The sequence below is a fragment of the Hypanus sabinus genome, chromosome 21 (genome assembly GCF_030144855.1).
Source record: "Hypanus sabinus isolate sHypSab1 chromosome 21, sHypSab1.hap1, whole genome shotgun sequence".
In the NCBI taxonomy this organism is placed as follows: domain Eukaryota; kingdom Metazoa; phylum Chordata; class Chondrichthyes; order Myliobatiformes; family Dasyatidae; genus Hypanus; species Hypanus sabinus.
The window spans coordinates 32,837,218-32,851,535 of record NC_082726.1 but is presented as its reverse complement, the minus strand read 5'-3'; the positions used below and the strand labels follow the sequence as shown (position 1 = coordinate 32,851,535).

The window sequence follows — 14,318 nt, the reverse complement described above, 5'->3', positions numbered from 1 at the left end:
GCCGTTCGGATTGTGTGGTCAATCTTCGTAGAATCGATCGTTGCTGTTCGCGGTGAACTGAGCGAGGAAGGCAAACCGAATCATACTTGGTCGCAGTTCCCAGCCTCCGCAATCTCGACGCCTGGGCAACATTTAGGACAAATACAGTAATTAACGAGCACTTTTAAAAGTTGGAAAACAGAAATGAGTTCATCACAAATCAACGATTTGTTGATTATCGTTGTGATCCCTTATATTCCCTATTTAATATAGGTTGAGAATGTATCCTTGTTAAATGAACAGGCATGGACTTTCTCTGAGTTTCGTTCACTTAACCAAGTCCGGCCGTGCTAGCCCACCATGGGAATCGTGTTAACAGTTTGGGTGTGAAGTGCGCCTCCGTGATGTTATCTCTCCCAGTAGTTTGATGCTGTGTGGGGTGGATGTCTGCTTATTCAGTAATCGATCTTTGCTGTGGTTTCACCGTTCAAACCTGAGCAGCTGAACAGGGAACAAGCGAAAGAAATTCTTTGAAGAAGATGAAGGCGAACTTTAGCGCGCGAGCGTTATGAAATTCCCATTTCTCAGACTATAGCTGTATTAGAGTATAATATCTGCAATATGATACAGTCTGTTAATGACCGGCTGGGCTTTCATTATACAATGAATACATTATTAACGTGCCCACTCTCTCATTAACAAAACTCTTACAAAATCAAAATTAGAAAGGCCCCCGCCATTAATTACTACAGGGCACGGCTGTTTTCATCATATATTTACATATTAAATGAACAGGAGTATACGTGTGTTGTTTAACTAATTGTCGCAGTCTTTGGAAACTCCTATCTCTTCGATATTGATTATTAATCCTTTTTATATAATTATATAAACGAATAGAATGCATTGTGCGCCCAATTCATTTCTTTCTGGTATATTTTTCTCAAAACATTCCCTTTGTGGTTATCATCATTAGTTCGATTCAAGATAATATTGAAAGAAGAACGAAATCTCCAGTTCTTGGGACGTGAATGTTTCTAATAAACACCCAGTAGATGAGTAGTTAAATTGCGGCAGTATTGTGGAATTATATATTTTTTTGTTTTTATCCCTTTCCTTAAAACTATCCCGAGGTGTAAGCTTACAAATCTCAGCTAACCACCCGTATGACTGGAAAGCACTCACAGGAGAACGGAGGTGCCGCAACAAGATTGGATTCTCTCCCCGTGTCAGTAAACTTAAATCAGTAGCTCTTTACTAAATTGGCATGCTTTACTGCGGAGAGACCTGCAGTGAAAGGAAGAGGGAAAACAGAGGGGGGAAATTGACACGGAGCGAGTCATGCGATAGGGAGTGGAGCCGGTCTAAACCCGCACACTGTGCGCAACTTTATACCGCACATTTCGCCTGTTACTGTTGATTGACGCCTGACTCCAGATATGTCCGTGCTGACCACTGTCAGCGGGTGACCCAGTCTAGGAACTCGCGTCTCTGCAATGCTCTCTTGTAAGGGCCCAGGTGAAGCCGTGCAGAACTAAGTTAGCCTGATGCAATGCAAGTGCGAGTTAATGAACTAGAAACTCGAGGAACACAACACTCTGACAAAGTTGAGCTTCAAAGTTCGCAGTTGTTTGGGAATCGTTTACAGTGTCATGGAGACGGCACCTCAGCCCCTCTCCAGCCGCTGGCTCGTCCACCTCTGCAAGTGCTGGGTCTCCGCTGTCCCTACGAAACCGTTGAATCACAGTCTGACCGCAGAGGGACCTACGAAGAAGCGAACAATATTGTATAGTAACTTTAACAGAGGATCGTCGCTCTTTATAATACTGCCCCATCTGGCCACATACCGGAATAACCTGTAGCAATTTTTATTATCACTTCAGATATAAAGCTATTTTGTATGATTTTACAAGAAATCGTTAATGATTCATATTTTGGGCATAATAGGTAACAATTTACATTGAGAAAACGTTTAATAGATACCGTTAAAAGTGATATGTGGAAAACATTAAGATATAGGGTCTCAGTAAAATACTTTTTAGAATTACTTTATGATCAATACAAGTATTTTAAAAGGCATGTTTGCATGTGTTTAAACCTATTCCACCGGGTAATTAATTGTTTTAAACGACAATTTAAATCAGAAACAAGAAAAAGTGTTTAGCAGCCCCGTTTCCGGTACATTTATAATAATATCGCTTAGATTTCATCCACTTCTCTGTAAATACGGGTAATTATACTTTTTATTTCTCCTGTCTAAAACCCTGCGTAGTTGAATTTAATTCATCACGTTTCACATATCAGGTTTACCGTGTGACAATAATCCTTGATTAAATTGCAAATCATATGCAAATATTTCGTTAATAATTTGCTGATACCTGCGGGCTGCAATGTTACTTCATCATCAGCGGGTCCACATCTACACTGCCAGGCAGAGGGGAAAAAATATGTTCAGATTGTCATCTCTCATTAAAACCATATCTGATTTATTAACACAAATCACACAGAGAGATGGATTATTTTCCGATAATTTCAGTCTATTCGTTACGTTTTGCTTATTTTGTATTTTAGCCTTTATAATATTTTTTGCAAAACAGGCTTATCATCGGTTGTTAACTGGTACTAGAGATTATTAAATCAAAATTAATTGTCGAGCTATATTTGTCCAGTTAATGCACTTGGGTGTCTTACGCATATTGATAGCATATAGACTTAAAGGCATGCGTGTGTGTGCCACCGTGTTATATTCGCTATTTGATCCCGTAATACAAACGTAATTTTCGTCGACTTTTCTGAGGTAGACCGACATTGCGGATTGCCCTTCCGAACTCTGGAATCCTAAGTATTTTACTCGACCGATTTCGTTTCGAATGACAAAGATGTTTAGTGGGTGAAGGACTAGTGACAGAGTGTTGGTACAAAATACTTATTTTATCATCATTAAATTTGTACCTAGTCGCTAAAGTTGGGACGGTCATTTTCACAACTTTTTAAAAAGTTGATACTTGCACCAATAACTATATGTGTGGCTTTTTGATGTGCTGCTCGTCCGGTATACTTTATTTCATGCATCGAAGAATATTCAAATATTATTAACACCAATTGATGTAACTACAAGCAATTATTCTAACTAGAGCATTGTAACGAATGTCCTTGAACAGTAAAAAAAAGACATGGCAATATCAGTTCTCACTGTTAAAAGAAGAAACTTGTCCATTATCATTTTTTTCATGCAAACTTTTATATCCTGCAATTTACTTCCTAACGTGTGGTACACATATAAGAACAAAATTAAATTCCTCACGAGTGCATACATGGTTGAGTTGGAACGGTGTGTTAACAAGGCCTGCGCTGATTCCCGTCCGACCTCAGGCTCCAGACGCCCTGAACTCGCTCTCCGCTCTCAGCTACAGGGAGCTGATTTTCTCCACAACGTCACAATCTTTCTGTTATAGAGAACATATATCCATTATATGTAGACGGTCAGTGCATCTAACAGCTGAACATAACCCAGCTGATCTGAAGGGAAGAAAAATGAACATAAACCTCCCCTAAACTTGTATCTTGTTTTGTACTGATCGGGCAACACGGCGTATTCTTTCCTCCATGTCCTCAGTTGAAGAACGGACAATCATTTTTCAAATAAACGCATCAGACCGTCCCAAGACTCTTAACAATTGCTTCCAGTTTTTTTTCCTTTAATTTCAACGTTTGTGTTTTTGCATTGATTTAGTACGCGGATCATTTACCGGTTTTGACATTTTGTCGGGTATTCGTTTTGTGTCGATAACTTTGCCCAGATAGGAAGGAACAGCTCTGAACTTTAACCCTCAAGGAACTGACTTTCGTTTTCACTTTTCGAAAGATGAATGAATCAGTTTAGGGGGAATATCAATTCCATCTGTGTGTCGGCGAATTTGTCACAGAGGGCATGGATCAATAGTCAGAGTCCCGGGACAGAAGTCACGGTGCTTTGGCCGGGAAGCCTGCTCTAATCAAACCCCCTGAAACATACAAAAACTGTTAAGTATACAGAAAAAAATATGCCCGATTATTTCACCTCCTTAGCTGGCCTGAAGAGGAGTTGCCCAACCCTAACCCTGAGAAATCTGACGAGCCATCATATTTAGGTCCAACAGCTATCAATACCTTACCAGGGGTTAACACCATCCTAGTTGTCCCTATCCAGCTCCATCCCTAAACCCGAACAGATCCCCTATTTAATTACTAATGCGAATACACTTACAATTCCTTATATAAAACTGAGAACAAACCGAATTTCATCTCTACTGTTAAACACGACAATCCCGAGTGTCGCAGCCCCAAATACCAATAAAACCATCCCTAAATCAAATCCAGCCGCAAACCAATAGACACTTAACGACAAGAACTTCCAACCCTAATTCCTTTATCACCACCCTAATTCTGCATCACCAATGTTGTCTCTAATCCAAACTTCAACCTCATTTTAACCTTAACACTATCTCACACTTGCCCCAACTCCGAACAACATTCGACTAAATCTAACTTTAATCTCGACCTTAACTCCAACTGGAATTCTAGTTCTGGTTCCGGTCATGTTTTTTTTAATTCCCAGGATGAATTTTATTTTACAAAGCAGTGACCGTATAATCATTTGCTACTGGCACTGATTGTCCAGAGAAGAGCAATCACTGTATTTTTCTCTGCTAATTTGTAGTATTCCATCTCTTTGTTTCTAATTTGAAATGCATTAACAGTTTATGTTTAGTAATTATTTATTTTATTCTTTTAAGTTTTTCGGGAGTTGGGGCATTAACTGTGGGGAAGAGAAGAGCGTGCTTCGGAGGGGCGCTGCGGGATAGTGACTGCGAGTTTCGGTATTTGGGAGGTGTGCGGCGGTAAAATGGTGCAACCGCCCTCCCCTTTAACTGCAGGTTGACTGTGGCCGACAGCCAATCAGCAGCTCCGTTTCAATAAAGTAACTGCGGCAATGGCGGGTCTCATACTGCGAATGCACTGAAGTTGCTGTTTTCCCCGGCACCCCCTTTCCACGCCTCCCTTGCTTAACTTTTAGGCAGTTGTTAAACAGCCTGACCACCAACAGGCATCTGAAGTGCAAATCTCTGCCACGAATTGTAATAGGGACAACGGGATATCCAGCCACATCCACCTCTTACCTGCCCTTTTGTTACTTCACTCAGGGGCCGGCTGGAAATTGGATAGTTTTTTTTATCCAAACCCGTTTGTCCCAATTAATCAGTTCTAATGCTGTGCAAATGTATCTCCGCACAACTTGCTGTCTTGATTTTTTTCCACAGTGCTGCTTTGGTATATTTACCATTCAGCTTCTGTTACTTGTAGGTAGGGCGAAAGGATATTAAAAAAGACACACGGGGTGTGGGTAGAGGGGGTGGAGAATATCGCAGCAAATTAATAAGGGGATGGAAGAACCCCACAGCAACGGGGGAAGGAGGCACGCGTTAAGCCAGCGAGAAAGTTAAAGAGCCCGCAAAGATTTAGTGGGGTGCGTCGCGAAACAGACCATTAAGCAAATCTCTGCATGGCTCACAAGACAGGGCGATCAGGTAGGCTTACCCATCCTGTCAAATTGTTTATTTGAACTAGGCCAGAGAGGTGAGCTGGCTTCTGTGTTCTCTCTCTCTCTCTCTCTCTCTCTCTCTCTCTCCCTCTTTCTGTTTCTCCCTCTCTCTCTTTCTCACTCTCTCTCCCTCTCCCTCTCTCCCCCCCTCTCTCTCCCTCTCCCTCTCCTTTCTCTCTCGAACTCTGTGATAAGCTTGAGGGTTGTTCTGTGCAGGAGAGTTGGAGCTGGAGTGCGGGGTAGCCGGGTATCGGCACTCGTACTGCCTGCAGCACATTTTAACATCACAACAGACGGACTGGAGCGCCAGGGTTCCCCGGCCCATTCTGTGCCGGCTCATTCACACCTCCAAGGGTAGACGAGTATCGGGTGCTTGGCTCAGAATACCTGGCGCATCTCTCTGATGATGAAATTAGACCCGATTTTGTCGCTAAAGGGATTTTCAGCTCTGTGATCCCTTGTCTCTATTAAGAGTAAATGGCGGTACAGTATAACCGATTGATTTTTCCTTAAAACCGCAATGACTTTTATTTGTAACCACGATTCTATTTAATGTTGTGTTGAAGTTCAGGCGCACCGTCAATTACTTCAGAATCCGCACATTGTTCTTATTGTCCTTTCCTGTGTTCAAATGTTTTGGAGGCTTTATTTAGACTTCACGTTTCCACTGTTCATAGTATTTTCTTGGACCCTCACTTCCACATTCACCTATTCTTTTGGTCTGCCTTTGCCATTTCTGTGCTATTTAGCTTTTACAAAATTCCTGGGACAACGATTATCTTACTTTATTAGTGGACTTTTGACAGTGGCTAGTTTTCACTCGGGTCTTGTTTAGTGCGGATCAAAACGCCAGTGGAAATGGTAGTCTTCAATAGGAAGTCTTGAGTAAAGCTGGTGATACTCCAGCCGTTACCGTACTCACAGCAGAGAAGAATTTTGAGACATTTCTACCATAAGAATTTGCAAAGTGACTTCGGTAGATCGTCGGTCCTCTTTAAAGTCAAATTAGGAGACCAATACAGAACAGCTATAATAATCTAATTAATTATGACAAAATTTAAAAAAGTAAAAATAAACAGTCTCCGATCGTGTCGAGTATACAATTAAAATGATTGTCCATCTGGCTCGGTTCAACATCCGTTATGAATATGCAATCTGTACTGACGCCAAATCTAGAGCCCCGAGGATTACTATTAAACCCGTCCCGTTTGTTTATTTGCAATTGGATAGTTGTGATTTAGCCTGGGCCCATTTAATTGTTTTTCTAAAGAAAGCTCCAGGAACGGAAGAACAAATGAAAGGCGCCTCCTTCCTGGGAGAGAGCGGCAGTTGTTAGGGTAGAAGTTTTGTGAATGAGTTTTTTTTTGAGCGCGATGATGAAGCTCTCGGCCAGAGTCTGCTTCGATCGATATTGCAAGCGCTGCTTGCCTTTTGGTTGCGCTTGCCTTGCTGCGGCTATTCTCCCGGAAGGAAAGACCACACCAGGTGGGGATTCCTGCGGATGTAAACTTCACTTTCCACCAAGTGCCCTGTGAATGCCGCACATCGAGAAAGGCAACTAAAAACAGTGAACACACCGTTAACTCAGACACATTCTGCATACTTGTGTATGTTTATGTCAGGACGAGTGTGTGCGTTCACTAAATCAGATATATGCCACTGGATTAAATCAGAACATTTTATAAACGTGCTTCAATAACTTAACTATTTTAAAAGATGCAAATTCGTGCAGTCTGTCCACTTGACCTAAGTATCAATCACACATCATTATTTCTGTTTAAAAATATTCCAACTCCTGTTTTCCAAATGATGGCATTGTTAAATTTGGCTAAATAACATTCAAGCAAAACATTACAGGTTTTTTTTCAGCCCGAGTAACGTGGGTCGCGTATCTTTAAACCGCCAAACTTTTAGTCAACCTATTTCATTTCTTTACAAGAACAAGCTTACAATTCGATATGTGTCTATCGCTACGTTTTAAAAATGTTGCGTTTCAGTGAAGCAAACCGAGATGAGTTGATGTTACGTGACGCTAATTAATTTTAAATAAATCGGAAGTCACAGCTGTGTGGCAATTATTTTCAATGGTGAATAATCTTGTTTTTTTTATTATTTCTTTCTGTTGCGTGTAACACACAGCGTCGAACACTAAAGCTGGGAAATAATATCTTAAAATGAGAAAAGTCTTCTATAAAAACCTCCACACACTGGTATAAATCCGTGGAACGTGATTTAAATATAGGGCACATCTCCTCGGGTTTCTGCCAGCCAGGCGGGCGACCATTGCCGGCATCCCCATTATTCTAAGCACGGTGAAGCGACACGATAACACCAATTATTTTGATTAAACGCTAACGAATAAATTGAATTCATTCTCACGACTGCTTTCCTCTCGATTCCCGTCTCACATTGAAACACAAATAAATAAATAATCCCAGTAACGTTCTAATATGATCTATTAATTGACACGGTGATTGATCCATCGATAGAGGTGATTGATTGACAAGCTTCAACTGGAATAAAACGAGCTTGGGCATCTACATTTTAGTTGTTTTCTGTGACACCTGATATAACTTTTTAGATGGAAATAAAACGAGAGCATACAAAACGTTCATCTCTGTATTTATCCAACCTTCATAAAACTTCAATCACCAAAACTGTAATACTTGGTGCTAGCAGATACATTCCGTTTATGATGATTTTTTGCTATAAATTATCAAATTATATTCATTAATTTATCAATTTTTCTTTATAACAATCGCCAACTGTTAAGACAGAAGGGTTAACCAAATACGATCTTATAGCAACCGTTCACTTATCTCGTTAAAAGGTAAATCATCGCGTCAATATACCGGATTACATACAATGAAATGTTCTATTAACTGTAGCAAGATAGCAAGATAGTTAAAAGGTTATGTGGCAAAACTCACACCTACTGGCAGCAGGTCCTATAGAAGCTTAAGTACATCGATCGCTTAAAGCTGCCTCCGACATTGGGAGCTGGCTGAAGCAGCGCTGCAGGCTGAGTTTGCTCTCGCTAACCGTGCACCTGGCTGGAAGGGAAAGGTGGAAAATGCGGCGTTCCTCCGTTTGCACAGGCTAAGCGTGGTGCTATCTAGCCCGGTGTCTGAATAGGGCTCTTGGCCCCAGCCAGCCACCAGGAACCGTTAAGCAGCTGATGCTAAAGACCAATGGATTTCTGTCACTCGCTCAAACGGCTTTTAATTAGGCGTCCACATTCTTTTTTTGGGGGGCTTTAATCTCTGTAAGCACCTATTCCCACATTACATTTTCCCACTGATTACCAGCTAACCAAAGCAGTTCTTCTGGAGTTAGTGAAAAAAATGTTTCCAACGTTAAACATACTTTACAATTCGACAAACAGTTTATATTTTCCTAATGGATGACATACTCCTTTCATTTCTGCTAAAGTGCAGTTAGGACAATAGAATTCAAATCAGTGGCACATTGTTGAAAGCCTTTGTACATGTAGCGCAGGTGTTAAATAGAATGCAGCCTAGTCCAGAAAGGACAACTTGCAATTCTTATTCTGATCTTTTAAACCACTATTTCCTTTCATCTGGATTTAAAATTGTTTTCATTGTTCGTTTCCGGGAGGTCACTTGTCTGTATGCTTTGACTTTTAACCTTTAGTAACAATAATTTCCTCTTTACTGACCATCCTCGCATAATATTTTCTTCCATTCCCTTCAAAATCCAACCAGAGAAACTATCCCATTTCCAAATTCAAAATGAAACAACGATACTTTATATCCAGATTCAGCCAATAATCCCTGGGTAACTTTCCAGTCAATACATGGCAAAGTGTATTTCAGCAGAGAGGCGAGGAAGACAGGACTCGCGTGTCTGTGTTGTATTGTGTTGTGTTTTGTTGTGCTGGTGTGTGTGAGCAATGACTTTCTTTTATCAGAGTGATTGTCCATCTGTCTCTGGATGTTTGTATGTTTGTGTTTGTACCTGATATGTGTGGGAAACATAAATACGTTTGGTGTCATGGCTCTTAATCCAGCTACAATTCCATGTATCTGTGTAAATCTACACGCGTGTTTGTATACGCCTACGGAGTCACCGTGTATATATGTTTACACATATATATTTACATATCTCGCAGCGAGCGCGTGCACACACACACAAGTGTGTGTGATTTTATTTTGTACGTATTGTGTGTGTGTGTGTGTGTGTGTGTGTTTCTTAATAGGAAAGTATGGAAGACTGTTTACTTGTTCTTATCAATATCTGCTTGAGCATACGTGTGTGTTTATGCCTGTGCATGAGCTCGTGTGTGTGTGGGGGGGGGGAGGGGGGGGGTGAGCGTGCGCGTGCGCTGGTGTGCGCGCGCGTGTGCACCAATATAATTTTTGGTATTTATACCTGTGCCTGTGTCTTGTTTCAGCTCTCAGCCTCGCTACAGGTGCCTTCAGTATTCAGGTCTAACCGAAGTCGTGACAGTAAACATAACTTGTTATCCTTAAACCGGAGGGCGTAATGGAATGGGCATGCATAGACCGGTATTGAGACCAACAAAACATCCATTTGCACTTGGCGATTTAATTTTAGCAAATGCAACAACTTAATGCAATAGAAGAACCAATTGTTCTGCCAATGATTTGCCTTATTTAAAATGTTTGTGTAAGAAAAATACATTCCAAACCCCGACAGGACAAAATGTAGTTAATCTATCAAACTCACTAATTCTCTATTTTTTATTATACCACAGAGTCTGCATACCATCAAGTTTTTATTTACAAAGGGACAGTTAAATTTGGGAAGTGTGAAAGTTTCTGAAGATACAAAATATTCATCAAGGTACAATTAATGTAAACCTACCGATCTGCTCGCCCTAAAAAGAAGTTATTAATTTTGCCCCCGAAAGAAAAGCCACCCACAAAAAAATATTAACGTTTCTTAACGGAGTTTAGAGAAAGTGTTAATTGAGGGATGTTTAGAAAGTAAAGCTGCACGTGCACTATTAACATTCAAAGCAGACGGATGCAAAAAAAGGGGAAAGTAAGCTATTACTGATGTTGCGTGACCAAATTGGATATAGCATTTATTTTATCCCAGCTTCCTCTTTCTTGAACTGTGCACGTAGCCAAACAGAGCAAGGTATGAAGGCAGTAGTCTTAGGGAGGGGTCGAAAATAAGAGAGGAGGAAGAAAAAGGGGAGGGGGGAAATAAACGTTCCTTCAGGCAAAATGTTCTTCGGACTGTGAAATTGCAGTCGATGCCGCCACACTTCATAGCAGAACGCCTCAAATTTTCCAAAATACGGTCAGCCAGTAAACCGAACCGTAGCAGGGAGTGGGCCTTCTCTATCCATTCCTTTCCCGCCTAGCCCAGATAAGTAGCACATTCGCTGGCTCTGAACAGAATTATTTAGATCATTATTAGAGGTTTCTTAAGACATAGCCAAGCACTCACCTAAGTGTGTAAATGCGTACAAATGTCTGAACAATTATTATTTAATATCACTTTTCCTCGTTACTCTTCTGCCAGGTGAAATATCACCTGTCTACCGATAGCATAAGATTTGCACAGTTATTGTCTCTCCCTTGCACCCACGCAGACACACACGGACGCACACAGAGGAGCTCACTCTAAATTACACACTATTGTGCGTAAACAATGACCAGTTTGAACATATGACTTCCAAGTCATAGCCTTCTGCGCGGATTAAACACACCAAAGACTCGGAGCAGAAAGTGGGAAATCGTGGCTAATCATAAACTTGTCATCAAAAGTTGTTTAAAAATGCCATTTTCGACTGAAATATTTCCTTTGCTTGTAATAGTGTTAAGTTAAAAGTATTGTTTCGTATAGCAGACACATGCGCATACTGTAATCAAATTATACATTAACTTTCTATTTAATTCTCCCAGTTTTATGTCAAATTCTGCATTTAACTTTTAAACGATTGGCACTTGCTCTGTGACTGAAAAGATCCGTAAATCCAGATCAAAGGCAATGATACAGCCGCGGGTAATCCTGTGTGTAAACACCGAGAGGCGTCAAATCGGACCAATATATTTACACGTAACACGATTATAGAGCTAAACAGTGACCGGACAAGGGGAGTATGAGTAAAGCAGATAATCGAGGGATTTGCCTCGCGCGGATAGTGTATAAAATGAATTGCGAATGGATCTTGGCGGTGCTGGGGTTGGTTCAGAGGATCCATCCTGGATCTCTATTTTTCCTAAAAAACACCCTCCCCTCCCCCTTCCCAAAAGTTTATTTTTCTTTAATTTCCGTTGGACGAGGCGGCGTGCTTCTTTGAAGTGCAAATGATTCGAGGGGGCTTCCTGTGAAATAGGTTAATGAAAGAGTGAAGACCAGGGTTATCCAAGCATTACTCCCCAAAACCTCCAACTCTCCCTAACCTCTTCCCATGCAAAGGACATGGCATAATTCCACCTCAAATAGACTTCTCCCCCACCCCGCCTTTTTCATTGAACCAAGTCATTTGCTTTTAGTTAGATGTATAGTTTCAAAAATAATTGGACCGAGTCCCAACAGTCAGTCCGTTTGCAGTGTAGTTTGCAATGAAGATTGAAAATTATATTTGTTTCTGTTTTCCTTGACTATTATACATGTGTTATTATTACCTGGAATTATTACGGAAGTACTGGTGCTCCTTTTGATAACTAATCTGGTGTTTGGCACCAGAGTCAAATATCGGGTAGCTTTGCAAAGTCGGTGTCTTTTGAGTGGGATACTGAAATAATAGAAAATAACTGGTGTGTAGTTAATAGATTTTGTCGAATCCCCCTGCATAGAGTAAAATGCTTTTTTTTTGTTTTTGTGGGTAATGGAAACATTAATATTTTAACAATTTTTAGCATCTTATTCCCGGAGTACAGATAATATTACTGCAGGGTAAAAATGTTCACGACAATCCACGGTTCTCAGAAAGACGGAGCAATGGAACCGCTTTCCACGGGGTATTTGTAGGGGAAAAAATGACACGTTGTACCAGTTTGTCCTTTTTTTGATTCAGGGTATAAATCCGTGACCCCCTTGCCGCTTCGATTTGCAGCTCTGTTTTTACTCTTTAAGTGACAATGACCATTTTCTTTGCTTCACTTCCATTAACATTTCAAGCCTTTAATAACTCCGGCGCTATATCAAATGAATTTGCACAGATTCAACTCGAATGTCCTGTTAAACAGAATGACAGTTCCTCCCTAACATTTAGTGGGGAAACATGTAACAGCGAATTTGAATCCCGAGGGAAAAAGAATTGTAGGGAAAGAATGATTTCTTTTTATTGTAAATTGCCTCAATCCCATCCCACCCATAGCGTAATCGGTGTTTATTTTATTCTTAATTAATAATTATTATTTTATTAACATTAATCGGACGCATAATCTCGACTTTCCCTGTATTTTACACGTTAAAAATATAAGTAGGATGGAATTCAGCGCCTGAAAGTTTTCTTTAAGTTTGGCAATTTACTTTAGCTTGCTAAAATGCTTCACTTTAGGATTTTTTTTTGTCCTGTGTCTGGTGCTGTAAAACGGAGAGTCTCTGGTTGAAGAACCGGCACCTTTCAAGCACAACAGTGAAAGCGCCAATTGTTTGCCAACTAAAATTACTTCAAGTAATAGAAATGGGACGGGGGGGGGAGGGTGGGAGGCAGAGGTGCTGGAGAGTGAGGGGGGGGGGGTGTTGAGAGAACCGCGAAGAAAAGATTTCAATTACAATATTCACCACACGATGACGGAAAATCGTTTGAAAACAAGCAGTGCGATGATAGATTAAATAATTTGTCACTAAGAAATCAGACGATTGATTCGATTCCAAGAAGAGTCGCAATAGTAAGTAGTAAAATTAATTCAATATAGCAGCAGTGCCGCAGCAGAGTTTGCACACATTTGTATCGAATAATCTCTCATTTGGAAGAAATCAAAGAGCGATTTTATTCAGTCAGTACAAAATTAATGCCTAGAAAAATTTAACAAAGTTCTGTTGGCCAGTGTTTTTTTTCAAGTAAAAGTTTCAATTGTGTCCCAGGAGAGTGAGTGCTGAACTAAAGGATGTCTTCACGCTTCGAGCTCTGAAGTAACCCCCTCCCCAACCCCCCCCCCAAACCAAGCAGGTCTCAGGCCCGAGAACTATAAAGCCAGCGCCACCTACAGAAGGCTTGGGGACTCCACATGCAACTCTGTGCGGGGGAGAAAACACCTCAGCAAGCTGGGAGAGAGTAAAAAAACTTCTACAATTAAATGGGCATCTGAAATGTTCTGTTAGGGGAACTCTGCAAGTAACACATTACCCGCCTCTTTCTGGAGGATCTTTGCCATGAGTTCTGTAATGCAACAATTCGGGATGGGCTAAGTACAGAATTAACATTTGATTGCTCTGTATGGTTACTCTAATCACCGGGCTGAGTGACCGCGAGATTGCAGCGAGTAGTTCTATATGCGCTACTCGTAGACTTAGTGAAAGGCCGGGAGAAAACATTAATAATAAGAAAACGAAACTAGCTAAAGTGTGATGCGTAAATACTAATGCCCTGAAATATTTTTTTCCAGTGTCAGCCGATCTAATTCCACCTTCCACCTGTGTACATAACTTACAAGCAAGGGTCAGACAGCTCAGGTGAACCGGCAAAGGGTTGAGGTTGAGGAGAGAGGGTTTGTAGCTGAGTAAAATAATCCAGTTACACTGACAGGAAGGTAAACCTGACCTAAGAAATGCATAGCATCGCAGAGATTGAAGACATCATTGTTGCCGATTT

At 40.8% G+C, this 14,318-nt stretch overlaps 1 protein-coding gene and 1 long non-coding RNA gene across 22 annotated transcripts in view; one reads left to right on the top strand and one right to left on the bottom strand.

The window, feature by feature from the left end:
- Positions 1-569: 569 nt before the first annotated feature.
- On the bottom strand, positions 570-13,190 carry LOC132378927 (uncharacterized). Of its 12 annotated transcripts, XR_009507232.1 has the most exons (4): positions 8,490-9,228; positions 7,263-7,303; positions 3,291-3,422; positions 570-1,740 (listed from the first exon to the last, which is right to left on the bottom strand). It is a non-coding gene; the product is annotated as an uncharacterized LOC132378927 (long non-coding RNA). The 12 variants fall into 12 exon arrangements; XR_009507234.1 differs by lacking the exons at positions 7,263-7,303; positions 8,490-9,228 and adding an exon at positions 11,000-13,190; XR_009507230.1 differs by lacking the exons at positions 7,263-7,303; positions 8,490-9,228 and adding an exon at positions 9,950-10,046.
- Positions 5,384-14,318, top strand: part of LOC132378926 (paired box protein Pax-2-like) — a 173,440-nt gene continuing 164,505 nt past the window's right edge. For 6 of the 10 annotated variants that reach the window (XM_059946279.1, XM_059946281.1, XM_059946276.1 and 3 more), the window contains exons 1-2: positions 9,968-10,086; positions 10,296-10,384. Coding sequence is in view for 2 of the 10 variants with exons in the window: in XM_059946274.1 (XP_059802257.1) it covers positions 5,519-5,543 (25 nt within the window). In the remaining 8 variants the exon portion in view is untranslated. Of the gene's footprint in view, positions 5,544-5,783; positions 6,041-9,967; positions 10,087-10,295; positions 10,385-14,318 lie in introns of those variants that run through there. The other 4 variants (XM_059946274.1, XM_059946277.1, XM_059946272.1 and 1 more) reach the window with 4 other exon arrangements.